Raw genomic sequence first — 18,439 nt, 5'->3', positions numbered from 1 at the left:
CAACACGGTGGTTGCATCAGCCATGTTCTATGGAGTGGTCTGCTTGAGCAGCAGTATCTCAGCAGCAGAGGGGAAGAGACTTGACAAGCTGGTCAGGAAGGCCAGCTCTGTCCTAGGTTGCCCCCTCGACTCAGTACAGGCGGTGGGAGAGAGGAGGATGATGGCAAAGTTAACGTCGATGCTGGACAACGAATAATCTAGGCAAGGGGGCTCGACCAGGGAGACCAAAGTCAGGAAGAGCCATAGTAGTGGGTGACTCCATTGTCCGAGGTACGGACAGTAGATTCTGTGGCAGAAGGCGGGACTTGAGGATGGTCTGTTGCCTCCCTGGTGCCAGGATTCAAGATATCACGGACCGGCTTCAGAACATCCTAGCGAGGGAAGGCGATCAACAGGAAGTAGTTGTGCACGTGGGCACGAACGACGTCAGGAGGAAGAGGAAGGAGATACTGCAACGTGAGTTTAGAGAGTTGGGAAGAAGACTGAGAAGTAGGACGTCGAGGGTGGTTATCTCTGGACTGTTACCTGTACCTTGTGCTGGGGAGGGCAGGAACAGAGAGATCGGGGATATGAATGTATGGCTGAGGGGCTGGTGCAGGGAGCAGGGATTTAGATTTCTAAACCACTGGGATCTCTTCTGGGATAGGGGTGACCTGTACAAAAGGGACACAGCAGGGGGACCAACATTCTGGCAGGCAGGTTTGCTAGTGCTACAAGTGTGGCTTTAAACTAAGTAGTGGGGGAGGGAGGGGTTGACAAATTGGGAATATGAAGATGGAGTTAAAGGGGAAGCGAATACAGGAGAAATTGCAAAGGACTCTCGAATAAATGGGAAGGGAAGTTCTGGATGGGATAAGAGAGTAAGGTCAGGGCCAATTGTGACCGGTGTTAGAGGGGAAGTGAATAACAAAGTTAAAGTGTTGTATTTAAATGTGCAAAGTATGAAAAATAAAGTGGATGAGCTTGAGGCTCAGTTAGACATTGGCAAGTATGATGTTGTGGGAATCACAGAGACCTGGCTACAAGAGGAACAGGGCTGGGAACTGAATATTCAGGGGTACACAACGTATAGAAAAGATAGACAGGTGGGTAGAGGGGATGGGGTCGTTCTGTTGGTAAGGAATGATATTCACTCCCTTGCAAGGGGGGACATAGAATCAGGAGATGTAGAATCAGTATGGATAGAAATGAGGAATTGTAAGGGTGAAAAGACCCTAATGGGAGTTATCTACAGACCCCCAAACAGTAGCCTCGACATAGGGTGCAAGTTGATCCGAGCTAAAATTAGCATGTCGCAAATGTAATGCTACGGTGGTTATGGGAGGTTTCAACACGCAGGTAGACTGGGAAAATCAGGTTGGTAATGGACCCCAGGAAAGAGAGTTTGTGGAATGCCTCCGAGATGGATTCTGAGAACAGCTTGTATTGGAGCCTACCAGGGAGAAGGCAATTCTGGATTTAGTGTTGTGCAATGAACCTGATCTGATAAGGGGACTCGAGGTAAAAGACCCATTAGGATGCAGTGATAAGTTTATGATAAGTTTTAATCTACAAATTGAGAGGGAGAAGGGAAAATCAGAAGTGTCAGTATTACAGTATAACAAAGGGGATTACAGAGGCATGAGGCAGGAGCTGGCCAGATTTGACTGGAAGGAGGCCCTAGCAGGGATGACGGTGGAATAGCAATGGCAGGTATTCCTGGGAACAATGCGGAAGTTGCAGGATCAATTTATCCCAAAGAGGAGGAAAGATTCTAAGGGGAGTAAGAGGCACCCGTGGCTGACAAGAACAGTCAAGGACAGCATAAAAATAAAAGAGAAGTAAATCATAGCAAAGAAGAGTGGGAAGTCAAAGGATTGGGAATCTTTTAAAGAGCAACAGAAGATAACTAAAAAGGCAATGTGGGGAGAAAAGATGAGGTACGAGGGTAAGCTAGCCAATAATATAAAGGAGGATAGTAAAAGCTTTTTTAGGTATGTGAAGAGGAAAAAATAGTCAAGGCAAATGTGGGTCCCTTGAAGTCAGAAGCAGGGGAATTTATTATGGGGAACAAGGAAATGGCAGACGAGTTGAACCGGTACTTTGGATCTGTCTTCACTAAGGAAGATACAAACAATCTCCCAGATGTTCTAGTGGCCAGGGATCCTAGGGTGACGGAGGAACTGAAGGAGATTCACATTAGGCAGGAAATGGTGTTGGGTAGACTGATGGGACTAAAGGCTGATAAATCCCCAGGGCCTGATGGTCTGCATCTCAGGATACTTAAGGAGGTGGCTCCAGAAATTGTGGATGCATTGGTGATCATTTTCCAATGTTCAATAGATTCAGGATCATTCCTGTGGATTAGAGGGTAGCTAATGTTATCCCACTTTTTTTTTTTTTTTTCACTTTTTTTTTTTGAAAAGCATATGTACAAATAGAAATAAAAGACAAATTTGTTACAAAGTTCTTACATAGCTTCAATTTTAAAATTTTTAAAGAGAGAAAATAAAAAATAAAGTAGAAAGAAAAAAAAACTATAAACTATTGGGAAGAGAGAATAAAAAAAAATAAAAAAAGGTATAACTATAAAAATGAAAGGGGGTAAATCCGGGAGACAATAACCACAGTTGTACATCCAACCCTAAACTCAAGTTTCAACTTTTAATTTAAAATTTTTATTTTAGTCCTAAAAATTCAATAAATGGAGACCATATTTAAAAAAATAACTCAGGTTTGTCAATTAAGGCAAATCTTATTTTTTCCAAATGCAGGGTCTCTGTCATTTCCGTAGTCCACATTTTAATTGTGGGGGTTATTGTTTTTTTCCAAAATTTAAGTATTAATTTTTTCGCAGTTATTAAACTGTAATCAAGAAAATGTACCTGACTTGTTGTAAAGTTTGTAGTATGTTCTGATAATCCTAATATAATTAATTTTGGATCCATATCCAATTGTTATCCCACTTTTTAAGAAAGGAGGGAGAGAGAAAACGGGAAATTATAGACCAGTTAGTCTGACATCAGTGGGGGGGAAGATGCTGGAGTCAATTATAAAAGACGAAATTGCGGAGCATTTGGATAGCAGTAACAGGATCGTTCCGAGCCAGCATGGATTTACGAAGGGGAAATCATGCTTGACTAATCTTCTGGAATTTTTTGAGGATGTAACTAGGAAAATTGACAGGGGAGAGCCGGTGGATGTGGTGTACCTCGACTTTCAGAAAGCCTTCGACGAGGTCCCACATAGGAGATTAGTGGGCAAAATTAGAGCACATGGTATTGGGGGTAGGGTACTGACATGGATAGAAAATTGGTTGACAGACAGAAAGCAAAGCGTGAGGATAAATGGGTCCCTTTCAGAATGGCAGGCAGTGACTAGTGGGGTACCGCAAGGCTCGGTGCTGGGACCGCAGCTATTTAAAATATACATTAATGACTTGGATGAAGGGATTAAAAGTAACATTAGCAAATTTGCAGATGATACAAAGCTGGGTGGTAGTGTGAGCTGTGAGGAAGATGCTATGAGGTTGCAGGGTGACTTGGACAGGTTGTGCGAGTGGGCGGATGCATGGCAGATGCAGTTTAATGTGAATAAGTGTAAGGTTATCCACTTTGGTGGTAAGAATAAGAAGGCAGATTATTATCTGAATGGTGTCAAGTTAGGAAAAGAGGACGTACAATGAGATCTTGGTGTCCTAGTGCATCAGTCACTGAAAGGAAGCATGCAGGTACAGCAGGCAGTGAAGAAAGCCAATGGAATGTTGGCCTTCATAACAAGAGGAGTTGAGTATAGGAGCAATGAGGTCCTTCTGCAGTTGTATAGGGCCCTAGTGAGACCGCACCTGGAGTACTGTGTGCAGTTTTGGTCTCCAAATTTGAGGAAGGATATTCTTGCTATTGAGGGCATGCAGCGTAGGTTTACTAGGTTAATTCCCGGAATGGCGGGACTGTCATATGTTGAAAGACTGGAGCGGCTAGGCTTGTATACACTGGAATTTAGAAGAATGAGAGGGGATCTTATCGAAACATATAAGATTATTAAGGGGTTGGACACGTTAGAGGCAGGAAACATGTTCCCAATGTTGGGGGAGTCCAGAACCAGGGGCCACAGTTTAAGAATAAGGGGTAGGCCATTTAGAACGGAGATGCGGATAATTTTTTTCAGTCAGCGAGTTGTAAATCTGTGGAATTCATTGCCTCAGAAGGCAGTGGAGGCCAAGTCTCTGAATGCATTCAAGAGAGAGCTAGATGGAGCTCTTAAGGATAGTGGAGTCAGGGGGTATGGGGAGAAGGCAGGAACGGGGTACTGATTGAGAATAATCAGCCATGATCACATTGAATGGTGGTGCTGGCTCGAAGGGCCGAATGGCCTACTCCTGCACCTATTGTCTATTGACCCACCCCATGCAGGACACTGTCACTGCACTGAGTAGCTCCTTCAGTGACAGACTCCTTCACCCCAAGTGCGTGATGGAGAGATATAGGAGGTCCTTCCTTCCCGCTGCTGTAAGACTGCACAACCAGCACTGCTCCCAGCAGATGAGTCAACAATAACAGTAAACTGATGACAATTTATCTTTGTCTTTACTTTTATTTATAATGAATGATCTCTTGCTATCCACTTTGCTGCTGTAACACTGTAAATTTCCCCGGTGGGGGACAAATAAAGGAATATATTATTAAAATATGTATTGTTTGAGAATTACAGCTAGATTTCCATTTATGTTGTCTAGAATATGCCATATACTACAGTTACACTTTTCTCCAGCTTCACTATGAGCTCTCTTAATATTAACCTGCTCATAGAGTTCAGAGTGGAATATCAACCTCGTCGGCCTGATGGACTTGGTCCAGTTTAGACTTGAGTCTGAAGTAGGGTCCTGACCCATAATGGCAGCTCTTCATTTTCTTCCACATATGCTGTATGAGTACCTCCAGCACTTTGTGTTTTGCTCTGGACTTGGTATAGGTTCAGTGAATCCATTTCAGTGAAAAGGGATGGTTCCAAGTGAGATGCCATCACCACCAATTCCCCATTCTCACTGACATTTTCTCCTCCTCTATGTCACACCATTAACAATTATGTGCAATTATTTACACGGTGTCTTGATAAAAATCATCAAATAAAAATGTCACAAATTTAACAAGATGTTGAATTACTAATTAATTGTATGTTCTGAGATTCAATTCAGAAATTCAGAAAGTAATTCAGTTGTACTTAAGTATCTTCCCTGGCTTCCAAAACCTTTGTGCCAGTCAAAATGATTAATATTTTTTTCATGCAATTTTATGCGAGTGTGATTCTGTTTTATGCATCTATAGAAAAGTGAATTACTATTTGGTTTCCATATAAAAAATATTGCCCTGGGGTCAATCGATTGCAGAATTATGCTGTAATTAGCAGACAATAATAGCAAGTAAATCGCAACGCTTTTGGTAAACTAATATGTAAATTAAAAGGAAGAAATTCAGGAAGATTCACAGTAACATCATGACTTTGCAATGCAAAAACGAGTTACCCAAAGTGCATTTTGCTATATTGGAATTTAACCCAACGTAAAATATTCTGCGAAAATTAACTTCTGACTTTTGTAATTTTGATGCAGAAGAACTATCAACTCTCTTGTGGAATGCATCCTTAAGTTCCAATGTTGGGAAGTGGGAGAGGGAGGATAATTGAAAGAGGAGTAGAACTTGAACTTCAGTGCACACAACTACAGCTGCATAACAGGGATAGAACGGTCCAAGTTCAAAGAACATCCTGTGACACAAAAATCAATGAAAAATACTTGACTCTGAATTGGGTCAGGCTATTTAACAATACAAGCATAATGCCTCATAAATCTAAAGAAGGGTCTTTATGCTTTTTTAAGACATCCATTAGAAACTGGCTTGAACTAGGATATCTCTGCTTAAGATTTTACAGAGGTGGCCGAAGCTTGCAAATACAAGGTTTAAAAAAAAATACCATTCCTTTAAAGGCAAAGGACATGTGGGACTGTTGTTCTGATTCCACACTAATCTTATGATTGAACCCCTTTGTGTCCATAACTTAACCCTCAGGCTGCTATTGGCAAATATTTGCTGAGAGCCCATGCTGACCATAATTATGAAGCTCTGGGCTAAATTTCATTCTTTAGGCCTACTGGAAATTACATACATCGGAAGAGAGCAAAGTGAATTACTACCTAACAATAACAAACACATATCTTAATAAATAGCTAAATACTTGAGTTTGGTTAAAAATCATTCTACACAGTTGTAGATGATGCCACCAAGTGGCAACAGATAGATAACAGATGGGAGAAGTTCAAAAGAAATCTGTTGAATTCAACAGTCCAAGCCAGCATGGCTGAAAATGCTCAGGATACAATTGAATAGGTAAGAATATTGAAATGAGCAAAGACAATCACACTGAACTGGACTGCTACTCGTCACAATAATTTAAGAATCTACAATGAAGATACTCTTTTAGAGACAGCTGGCATGTCCTTCAATGAGATTTATGCAGTGTGGTCAAAATCCAATCAGCTCATTATCATTTGGGTGAACAATAGAGGAATTCTGGTGGCCTTTTGCTTAGGCATCAAGGAGCTGAAAGTACATTCTGCACCTTTCTTTGCATAGTGCATTCTCTATAAGGTGGTGGGGTTGATTGGCTATCACCCCAACACTTTCTAAAGTCGTCAGTGTAGGACTTGCAATATCAGTCTCTATAACTTGGATTTTTTATTCTGAAACATCTAACCTGACAACAATTTTGTTACGTAAATACTGTACTCAGATTTGCTGTACCAATGTTACCATTCAACTGGCCATTTTCTCAGAAAGGAAATGAAGCATGTTCCAGTTTTCAAACTGTAAACAGAAAAATAAGTGGTACATCCCTAAAGCTTTTACGACACTAATTGAAATTCTAAATTTGTATGCATCAGATATGTGATATTTAAGGAGAAGGCTTTTTAAGACTGAAATGAGAAAATAAATCTTATGTTCTTTAATAAATCTAATAAATATAAATATTTATTGTTTGAGAACTACAGCTAGATTTCCATTTATGTTGTATAGAATATGCCATATACTATAGTTACACTGTCCTCTAGCTTCACTATGAGCTCTCTTAATATTAGCCTGCTCATAGAGTTCAGAATGGAATATCAACCTCGTCTGCCTGATGGACTTGATCCAGTTTAGACTTGAGTCTGAAGTAGGGTCCTGACCCATAATGGCAGCTCTTCATTTTCTTCCACAGATGCTGTACGAGTTCCTCCAGCACTTGGTGTTTTGCTTCGGACTTGGTATAGGTTCAGTGAATCCATTTCAATGAAAAGGGATGGTTCCAAGTGAGATGCCATCACCACCAATTCCCCATTCTCACTGACATTTTCTCCACCTCTATGTCACACCATTAACATCTGTGCATTCCAGACCTTGGCCTGTCATGATAGAGTTCCCACGCCAGACATCTCTGGGATGAGAGGGGATCTTATTGAAACATATAAGATTATTAAGGGATTGGACACATTAGAGGCAGGAAACATGTTCCCAATGTTGGGGGTGTCCAGAACCAGGGGCCACAGTTTAAGAATAAGGGGTAGGCCATTTAGAATGGAGATGAGGAAAAACTTTTTCAGTCAGAGAGTTGTAAATCTGTGGAATTCTCTGCCTCAGAAGGCAGTGGAGGCCAATTCTCTGGATGCTTTCAAGAGAGAGCTAGATAGAGCTCTTAAAGATAGCGGAGTCAGGGGGTATGGGGAGAAGACAGGAACGGGGTATTGATTGTGAATGATCAGCCATGGTCACATTGATTGGCAGTGCTGGCTCGAAGGGCCGAATGGCCTACTCCTGCACCTATTGTCTATCTCCATATCAGTTTTCCCCTTTTAAATCCACTTCTACAATCATGCAAGTCAGGCCTGCCCGGCAGATTCAAGGCCTGGATCTATCTGCATTCCATCCTGCCCCGTGTTCTGTGGCCTCTCCTGGTTTACGTTGTTCCATTGACCACAGTTGAGTCCCTCGAAAGGAAGATTAGTGGCTTTCTTCGCAAGTGGCTTGGCCTTCCCCGTGAGAATCTATGCTATTAGCTAATATAAAATGTATGCTTATTTTCAGTAGAAAGCAGTAAGATGGATGCTTGTGGAGTATTACGTGTGTTGTTATTCAGACTGAAGGTAAAGAACTCGGATTATCACCCGCAGCCTCAACAGTGCAGCACTGTATGGGACCAGGAAAATCTTGCAGCTTCCATTCAGTGGTCTCACTGAAGAGTTTATAGTGGCACAGACAAGAGAAGCCCTACAGTACAGGGACTCCAGGGACCAAAAGGTGTCATCGGCTGGCATCGAGGTGAGAACAGGGAGGAATTGGAGGGCGGAGAAAGCAGTGGAGGTGGCAGAGTCACGCCTAAGACAAAAGGCATTGGTGGGAGTCATAGCAACTGGGCTTGGGATACTTCCCTAAGACCCAGGTTGGCAAGGCCTAGGGCAAGGAGAGACACCATCTCATCCAGGAAGAGGTCCGAGCAGGTGTGGAGGAAGAGCGTGTGAGCAGGACGGTGGGGCTCAGGCAGCAGGGAGCGTGGACAAGGTGGGAGAGCATACCGCAGCGCAGGATTACCTGGTCAAACATCATGCAGGCAGGTTTCCAGTGCGTCCGGTTCCTTGTCCAAGCTGTCTACGATGTCCTACCAAGCCCAGCAAACCTCCACGTCTGGGGCAGGAGCGTGACACCTTCCAGCCCACTTTGCACTGGAAGGGAATCATTAGAACATCTCCTCAGCAGCTGCCCAAAGTCCCTTGGTAAAGGTCGCTATCGGTGGCGCCATGACCAGGTGCTTAAGGTGGTTGCTGAGAGCATAGCCACTGCCATCAGTAGCAGCAAACACCACCATGCCCCGAAGAAATCAATCACTTTTGTCAAAGCTGGAGAGAAGCCTCGACCACAACCAAAAACAAGGGCGGGCCTCCTCTACACGGCCACTGACTGGCAGCTGCACGTCGATCTGGGCAAACAGCTGAAATTTCCGCAGCACATCACAGCAACATCACTCTGGCCAGACATGATCATCACCTCCGAAGTGACAAAACAGCTGATCATTCTGGAGCTGACAGTGCCCTGGGAAGAGCGTATGGAAAAAGCTAGTGAGAGGAAACGCGCAAAGTACCAGGAGCTGGTGGAGATGTGCCAGGACAGAGGCTGGAAGACATGCTATGAACCCATAGAGGTGGGCTGTAGAGGCTTTGCAGGACGCTCACTCTGCAAAGTCCTCAACCAATTGGGCATTACGGGGCTGGCAAAGAAGAGGGCCATTAAATCCGCAAGTGAAGCTGCAGAGAAAGCCACTAGATGGCTTTGGATTAAGAGGGCTGATCCGTGGGCAGTTGCTGCTGGGACGCAAGTCGGGGCCTGATCAACCCCGGCTGGGTCGCCTGGGCGAGGATGTCTGATGTTGTGAGACCCGAAACACCCGATGACCGCAGGTCACATCACTGAGGATGCGTCCCAGTGGATCCAGAAGATGTATCGTGCACATTGATCAATCATCCTATGCTGCTGGAAGATAACTGGATAACCAGTCTTCAAACATGTTACCAGTGTTACATGTTTATAACAGTTTAAGACATCATACAGCAAGAGTTCTTTAGAAGATGTTGTTCAATACTGAAATATATTGCTCAACCATACATTTATGACGTCTAGAAGCAACACTTTATAACCACAATATAGGGCTAGTGGGCTGGATCCAATCTGATGGGTGGTTTTGTCCTGCCCTCCATGCTCTGCTGCATGCTTATTGATGACAATGTTCTCGCCCCTTAAAACGCCTGTTGTTGGTAGACTTGTTCAGAGGCATACAGGAAGCCACTGCTGCCCAGGAGACCACGTGTTTTGTGCCATGTCTGAGATCTTTACCTTCAAAATCTCTTTTCATCATTTAACCAGAAGCTATGCTAGTATAATGAAGATGGTGATGAATGTCACCATGACATTCGTTGAGAGATGGGTCCTGAGATGGATGAATTTTTTGAAGCTTGCAATGGGCTTTATTGTGGTGCAGAGGGGCCAAGTTGGTACAGGCCTTTGGTCTTGCAGATGTTGATTAAAAGGCCCATCCCGTCAAATATTTTGTTGAACAAGGGAGCCTCTGAACATATACATGAGCAAGCAAAGTATTACTAATGCTACTCACCAAAATTCACTGGACCCAATGTTCTCTCCCAGGCCAATGCACCAGCAGCGAAGCCCTTGTTATTCTTATTCAATTACATTGCCATATCATTTGCATGTTCAACTGCAGATTACTGAAACAGGCACTCTTTTGTAAGTTCTGTCATGGGAGCCGATTACCAAGTGGACAGAGACAAAGTAAAAAGGATATTCTCAAAGCTTCTTTGAAGAAGAACTGACTCCTGAGAACCTTTGATCCAAGTCTGCGCAAATTAGAAAAGGAGCTTTTGAGGCGGTATTGACAACCTCATGGCCATGCACCTTGGCATGTAGAAGTCCTATGTAAGTAGCAGAAAGATTGCACCCATTCACAAACTACACACCAGCCTGCCCCATCAGCTTCCTCGTACTTTATCTGTGGAAGAGGATGAGCGTGCCTGATGTCATTACCCACCTCAGAAACCATAACATCAGAATGGTTGCCCTCAATTCTGATGAACAGCCTAGGAGATTTGCAACTTTTCCCCAAATCTGATTCCTGATCAGCGAATCCATTCTGCTAAAAGTAGCAAATCCTGACCTAGAAATACTGTGACAGCCTGACAAACCATAGCCCCATACTTATCCCCAATCAAATTGTGAGAAGACTTTGAATATGAGCATTCAAAAACAATAGGAACTATGACAAATTGATTATACGAATAAATATATAAAAATCATTAAAAACGAGACTAAAATGTTTTTGATAATTAAAACCCACAGTTACATCAAACAGTTTGAAATTAATTCAAATCAATCCCATAAGTATAATTGAATATACTGAAACTTGCATATTCCCTCTGAGACCCCCCTCTCCATTCAAGTGGATTCGATGAACCCGGCACAGATGAAGCTGATCTGTGTCAGAATGATCTGTTACTCATTAAAGTTACTATAATGATATGATGATGTAATCAAACTACTATCTGAAGAATTATGGGTGACATAGCATAAAATCTCTAACTCTGGAGACACTTTCCAAATGTAAATCAACAGTTTTTATTTACAAATAACCATCTACCCATCTTCATTACTCCAAATTTGTTTATTTACAATGTTAATCCAATATATCCTGACATAACACTAGGTTTCCTCTCTCTTCCCAACTGCTCTTGGTGTGGAAGTAAGTAGTAGAGTGGTGGTGGTGGGGGGTGGGGGGGGGAAGGAGATTTTATGGGAATATGGGAGAGTAGAGTAAGATTAGAGCAGGATGAATGTAAATGGATGCTCGATGGTCAGCCATTGTAGGTCAAATACTTTATTTCCAACCTACACGAGTCTCTGACTCTTACTTTTATACACGTGTTTCTTTGCAGCCCTTTTTAAAATAGAGGCACAACATTAGCCACCTTCCATCTATCCATGTCTTCTGGCACCTCACCCGTGTCTAATAATATATCTCAGCCAGGACTCAATTTATCTTTTTTTTAAACTATTTATCTACTTTAATTACAATGGACGTCAGATGGGACAAGAGAAGTTAATATTTCTAAACAGTGATTCAAACTCACAGAATCTCCAGTTTTGGCAGAAACAAAATGACCACTGATGTTATTTTCCTGGCAAAATCGTTGATGCTTGTCTGTCTTCACAGTTCGCATGTGCTCCAGATCAACTATCAGAGTAAGAACAGACAGTTTAATTAGACTTCAGCAAACACATTAAGAATTCAACAAATTCTATTTAATTCAAAGGTAAGACCAAATCCATAACTGCACAAAATTATACAAACATTTGTATTTTTATTTGCTTTCTGTGCAGCATAATGTGAAAGCATAATTCTCACTGATACAATTATTGACATCAAAATATCACTCTATCAAGATACATCATAATTTAAATAATGTATATCCATTTTAACGGTTCTCCTTTCCAAGCATGAAAAGTCATAGATATTAAATATTTTAGCCTGGACTTATCATTAGTTGAGGTTTTTGATTCTGGACCAATTCACTCAGAATCAAACGAGAGTAAAAAATCATGAAATTCCATCCAATTCAAATCAAGATTCACGTTCATTTGCTCTGATTTAAAGAAAAATTATTATGGAACTCTGACGAGCCTCTTGAATTTGTGGTTTTGTTTGGGCACAAGGATGCCAATTAGCACATTTTAAAAATTATGTTTATTTAATTAAAAAAGAGAGCATAGTATATATATATATATATATATATATATGTGATTTGTGAATGACTTTAGTATTTCTTCCAAAGTGATTTAACATCCTTATCACAACTTGAACATAATTAATTTTCCTTTGAACCATTGAATTAGACCATAGAAGATAGAAAAGTACAGCACAGGCACAGGCCCTTCTGCCCAGTGTCTGTGCCAAACATAATGCCAAGATCAGCTAATCACATCTGTCTATACTTGATCCATATCCCTCCATTCCCTGCATACCCAATTACCTTACTCTTTGTGTCTCTACATTCTTCCTTCTTGCATCACCTCTCATACGTTTTCACCTTTCAGTTTTTGCACACTTTTGCTGAATGTCTGACACACAGCACTGAAGTCAACAAACAGAAAGGTAATTGAAGATTATGCTAAGGCTGTACAATGTAATATCCTGGCGACAAGGAACGAATGCAGATCAGCAGAACTGGGGTGAATATGAATAGGCAGATGAGCACAGATTTAAATGTATGGGTGGGAAGTCAGAATGAGGGTGATTGGAGATGTGAAGGAAGAGACAAGAGATTAGATTGTGATGGTGAGTGGATAATGGCAGCATTAAAATAAATGATTCAGAAGATAAGGAAAATATGGATAGGAGCTTCAGAAACTTGGGTATGATTCAAATTGTTACTAAGGGGTTATTAGTAAGCAATCCTGGTGGAGGGTATGGGCTCTGTAGCTCACCACTGAAAAAAAACGACTAACTTCATAGGTTCTAGTTCAGATTAATTGAGTGAGAACCCGAAGAGTGTCTGGAAAAGATGTAGAGTTATATCAATGACTTTAGTTCACTCAAAGTGCAGTTGGGGGAAGTGAAGGCTCATCCATAACCTGATATCAGACATGCAGGCAGGCAGCAAGGGAGTCATTGTACAGTTGAGGTAGAATTGAGTTCTTTCTGGACACACATATGAACTGCCAATAATGATTGGCACATATCACATCTGTACATATTATATATTGCCCTTGATATTAAAATTGGATGTTATGGCCAGGGTTTAGAAAAGTGAAAACTTATAAGTGTAAGAAGGAACTGCAGATGCTAGTTTAAACCAAAGATAGACACAAAAAGCTGGAGTAACTCAGCGGGACAGGCAGCATCTCTGGAGAGAAGGAATGGGTGATGTTTTGGGTCGAGGCCCTTCCAAACCTATAAGTATATTTTGTACATGCCTTGAGCATTCATTGCATGGTTTACTTAATTTGATCATCAATTAAAACTTTGAAAGGATCAAATAAGATCAGGCTCTATTACAACATGCCAAACCAAGGCATATCCCAAATAACTCTAATATTTACATAATATCTCAAATAAAATAGGAAGAATCTGATCTTATTTATCTGTCTACTTTTGATAATGATATCTTTTATTACTGCTATCAGGACTGGGTGTTACGTAACTGGTAAATAGTTAGAGATGCATACTAAAAAGGATTTATAAATCAACATTGGCAAATTCGATCATAGCGGTCTATTGGGTTATTTTTTATGATGCTTCAGGACTAGTTTCATAGATACAATTACTTTAAGCTTTCTATGACTGAATGATTGTAGAGGTCAGCTTGATTATAAAATTAATACCCTGACACAAATCGAACCTGCCCTGACCATGGCCAATCTGAACACAAACTTTTAATTTTTATTTATCAATCCAAACACCTCTGTAAATATAACAATTTCAAAAGTGGCAAACTTTGTATTACTAAGGAAATTATCGTAACATGTACAAAGAATTGTGCCATGCCAGCATGGCACAGCCCAAGCCAATTATTCCCAAATATTTTATTTGAACATACACCTGCCTCAAACCTGGCATATGTAATCTGGTCCTGTCAGGCTTGGGTTAGGTAGCCAGATTAACCGATATTTAAACGTGGCTAAAGGTTGAACAATATATACATATAATTCAAAGCTTTGTAACATCACCAGATTCAGAAGGCTGCTTATTTCTTTTTTAAACATATCTTGCATTACTGGCATAAATTTCATGAAATGTGTACTACTTTGGGCAGTATTTTAATATTTGGGGGACTATGACAGAAAAATAAACACATTTTGTACCGTATAGATTTGTATAATTCCACAGACATACAAATAATAAATTATATAATACTAAATTTGCTCAGTTACTGCTTCAGTATTGTTCCATTTTGAAGCTGGTCAGAGACAGATCCAATGTGTGTCAGAATGCTCATGTTTACAGAAAACTCAGCATGGTCTTGGATTCATTAGCAGTTTGTTTATGCAGCCTACTTAGTTGTGTGAAAAATGATTTGCTCTTATCCAGTCTACGCTCAGAATTGATTCTTGATGGTAATCTCCTGCAGAATGATAAACCGTCCATCTATAATGTACAATTTCAACAATGCATGAATGCATAAACTCAACAATAAGTTCCTCAAACTTTATAAATCAAATTATTTAGCATATAAACAGGCCATTAAGGTCTGAAGTTTATATTCCTGTTTTTCTTCATGAATAACTAGTCTAAATCCTCCCTCCAGTTTTCTCACTTAGATTCTATAATATTCTGGCGGTGTTTTTGGCAAAACAACTGTCCATTTTCCTTTTAAGAATATTTATGGACTCTGTTTCAACAAAGGTTAGTGGAAAAGAACTCCACATTCCAACACCTTCTGACATCTTACACAAACTCCCCTCAATTTTGTTGTACAATCTTACAGTTGTTTATTTCAATTACCACTGTACTGATGATGACATGTAAATCACTTGTTGTCTCTGACTTGCAGCTTGTACAGGCCTGGAACAATTTTTTTTAAAGCTTCCAATTGATGAAAGAGTGGTGTGAAACACATACACAAATGCAGTTCCTAGTTATAAACTAACCACCGCATCGCAACCTACACTCCCAAATTTTTAGCCTCACAGTTCCTACAGCTTTCTCTACTATTACAATTCCTCTGCTATGGACCCCCTGCCACTACCTAGTCCTCTTCAACTAGCCCAAGAACATCCAACCTTCTCCCCCTCAACCTTTCCAAAACCGTGCGTAAAATGCCTCAGTGACTAGCTACGTGAAAATTGAAGTAAATGATACATCTGTCTCTCCCAGCTGGGCACGAAAGAAGAAGAAGCTGGAGTGTGTGTTGTGACATGCGCCATTAATACATAAAGCACATCCTTTAACTATAGCGGGAAAGGAGCTGATGTCAGTGGAAAGAAGAAAGAATAATATCCGACACATGGTACTAAACAATGAGATCAAACCAACTTCAAAACTAATTAAGATTCAAATAACTGTCGATTCCTTCAAGACTCGGGCTTTACTACCACCATCCATATATAATGAACTAAGCATACATAATGTTGCAACGATAGTACTGTGGCGGTCAACAAATAAAAATAATTTAAAACAATTAGTCCTTGAAGCCCAATACATAAGAAAGTACTGTCTTTCATTGTCTCATATTGCTCCAAATAGTTTACGCCATTGAACTACTTTTATTATGTGTCAAGTTTCACTACCGAAGATATATAAATAGCAAAGTTATGATGACAGGACAATTTGTTTCCATCATCGACAGAAAATAATTTACCGAGGCACCACGATAAACCCCTCCAAAAAAAGAGGTATTAATATAGGGTTAGTGTAAATTGGGTAGTGGATGATTGGTGTGGACTTGATGGATTGAAGGGCCTGTTTTTGCATTGTATCTCTATAAATATGACTTTATGATTTTTAATGTCCAGTTAAGAGATTAGGCATGCTTCGGTTTAACATCTTATCCCAAAAGCTTGTTAGGCAATTCCTCCATGTTGTAGGTGCCAGTTTAGACTTTCTGCTCGTGTTTGAGGAAGGACATGAACTTTCAACCTACTGATTCATATGTCACTCCTTAGGCCTCATGAACACTACTGACATCTTGTCCTTCATACTACACACTCATCTCACTACAAATGCTATTGCATTCTTGATATATATTTCTCTTTCATCATAACAGGATAATACGCCCTTGGAGTTCATAGTGGAGTGGACTTTGTGGGGCGGAGGAGGCAACAATAGGCAAGAAGAGAAATAACTATTCATTGTAATTGGCTATCTTTTGTATAAAATACATCCATATCCTAGACATGAAGTAATCTATGTATGGTACATCTGACCTGTTTGGATAGCATGCAAAACAAAGCTTTTCAAGGTACCTCATTACACATGACAATAATAAACCTAAACCTTTTGACCAGGCATGTCTTAAATCTGCTGTTCGCCTTGATGTGTCGGAATGAACCGTCTAAATAAACACACATTTATTAAACTAAAGAATGGAGTACAAAATAAAAAATAGAGTCCATGCAATGCTATGCAGTGGACACTCAATAGTAATTATTAGGAGTTCTGTCATTGCTTACAAACAACATTTCATTAAGATTGATGGATATTAATATGATGGAAACCATGCCAAGAGGGGGTTACAATTGATTTCAAAATACTGGGTAGTTCCTGCAAAGCGTTTACAGCTGTATATATTTCTGCCCTGATCACATTGGTCACAATCTTTACTTCTAGAAATATGCAAGAACTTTAAATTAAATTACAAATATAAATTCTTAATGAATCAGTTAGCTAATCTCAATTTCTTTATATAGAAAATAATGTGTTGATTCTGCCCTTTCCATTATGCTTTATCAGGCAAAAATCTTGGTCACAGATCTGGTTTTGCTCATTTCTGACAAACTATGTGTTACATTAACCTCCCTCAGGAAGTAATTCCAAACACAAAATAAACTGTTTATACCTTTGTTCAGATGCCTATGACAGATTGTTATTAGCTACAAACAGTTAAAGTAGGTTATTTTAATTCCTAGTATTTGTTTATCTTGTATTTACATACAATATTGTGAAGTGAATATGACCCTAAACATTGACTCTCAATAGTGCAAACTATGTGTAAAAGAACCACACTAATATTCAGTATTCAGACATATATAAGTGAAAACTGTACTGGTAAAACTTATTCATAGAAATGTTAAGGCAAAAACTGTTAAAAGATGGGGGTGGGGGGAATTATCACAAATAACCATTTGTTACTGCTAATGAAGAGGTAACCTGCTTGTTCATTATACATAGACCTCCATATCAGAAGTCAGTTCAATTTTTTTCCGTGACAAACATGCAACCTTGTTTCTATTCTATGCATTATTAAAGTTACAGGATTCTATGGTCTGTGTTGATTTGGCACAGCAAGAAGCCTTTTGGGTACGATGCCTGTGCTGACTCTGAAAGAGCTATCCAGTTTTGTCCATGCTCTTATTTCCCTGCAGCCTTCTAAATGTGGAAAATTCAGAAATTAATCATTTCCTTTCAAAAGTCATTATTGAATCCACATCTATTTTCCATTTCGCCCTCAAATGTACTGCTGTCAATAGAGGGTACATTATTGACCCTCTATAATGGGTCAATAATGCACCTGAGTGCATTAGTGCTCCTGAAACAGAATGGAAAGCCATGCAAGGAACAGTTTAGTGACTGAATAAATTATTTATATAAACACACTGCAGGGAAACCCAGTGTTTCACAGCTATGAGCAAAAGCAAATAACTTTCCATATTTAATCACTATTTGAGACATTCTTTACAACATATTTCTTGTCAGATTAAAAGGGGCAATTTAAAAAATGATTGAAGCTGCTTACTGTAATCTTAGAATTTTTAAATTTAGTCCAAATTTGATCCAATAAGGATGCATTTTATCTATTCAACAGCATATAGCTAAACGTTTTACAATTTCACTCCCTGGTGAAATATTTATCTACTTAGTGAAACAAGGTGGTCCAGGTTTTATTGTCAGACTTGGAAGGCTAAATCTATCAGTTCACTGTGACACTGGCCTCAATGTAGAATTCAGAAACATGCACAAAAAGAACCATTGTTTTCAATGGGGATTTTTAGGCTGCCTTTATTTATGAGATGTGGAGGAGGTTAATATTTTCAAAATTATTGCAGTTATTGTTGTTAGTTATTGATGAATGTTATATGCTTATCTTTGTGTTTTAATTTTGGGGGGATATATTTTTAATGTCCCTGGATATTGGAGTCATTTAAAAACATCT

The 18,439-nt window shown here is 40.0% G+C and overlaps 1 protein-coding gene across 6 annotated transcripts in view; it reads right to left on the bottom strand.

Annotated features, from left to right (window-relative positions):
• Window positions 1-18,439, bottom strand: part of rab28 (RAB28, member RAS oncogene family) — a 105,011-nt gene that overhangs the window by 22,829 nt on the left and 63,743 nt on the right. For all 6 annotated transcript variants that reach the window (XR_013547405.1, XR_013547406.1, XM_078401260.1 and 3 more), the window contains exon 5: window positions 11,702-11,805. Coding sequence is in view for 4 of the 6 variants with exons in the window: in XM_078401260.1 (XP_078257386.1) it covers window positions 11,702-11,805 (104 nt within the window). In the remaining 2 variants the exon portion in view is untranslated. The remainder of the gene's footprint in view (window positions 1-11,701; window positions 11,806-18,439) is intronic.

This window comes from Rhinoraja longicauda, chromosome 1, assembly GCF_053455715.1.
Source record: "Rhinoraja longicauda isolate Sanriku21f chromosome 1, sRhiLon1.1, whole genome shotgun sequence".
Classification (NCBI taxonomy): Eukaryota; Metazoa; Chordata; class Chondrichthyes; order Rajiformes; family Arhynchobatidae; genus Rhinoraja; species Rhinoraja longicauda.
The sequence above is the reverse complement of the archived record's forward strand: the minus strand, read 5'-3'. Positions and strand labels throughout refer to the sequence as shown.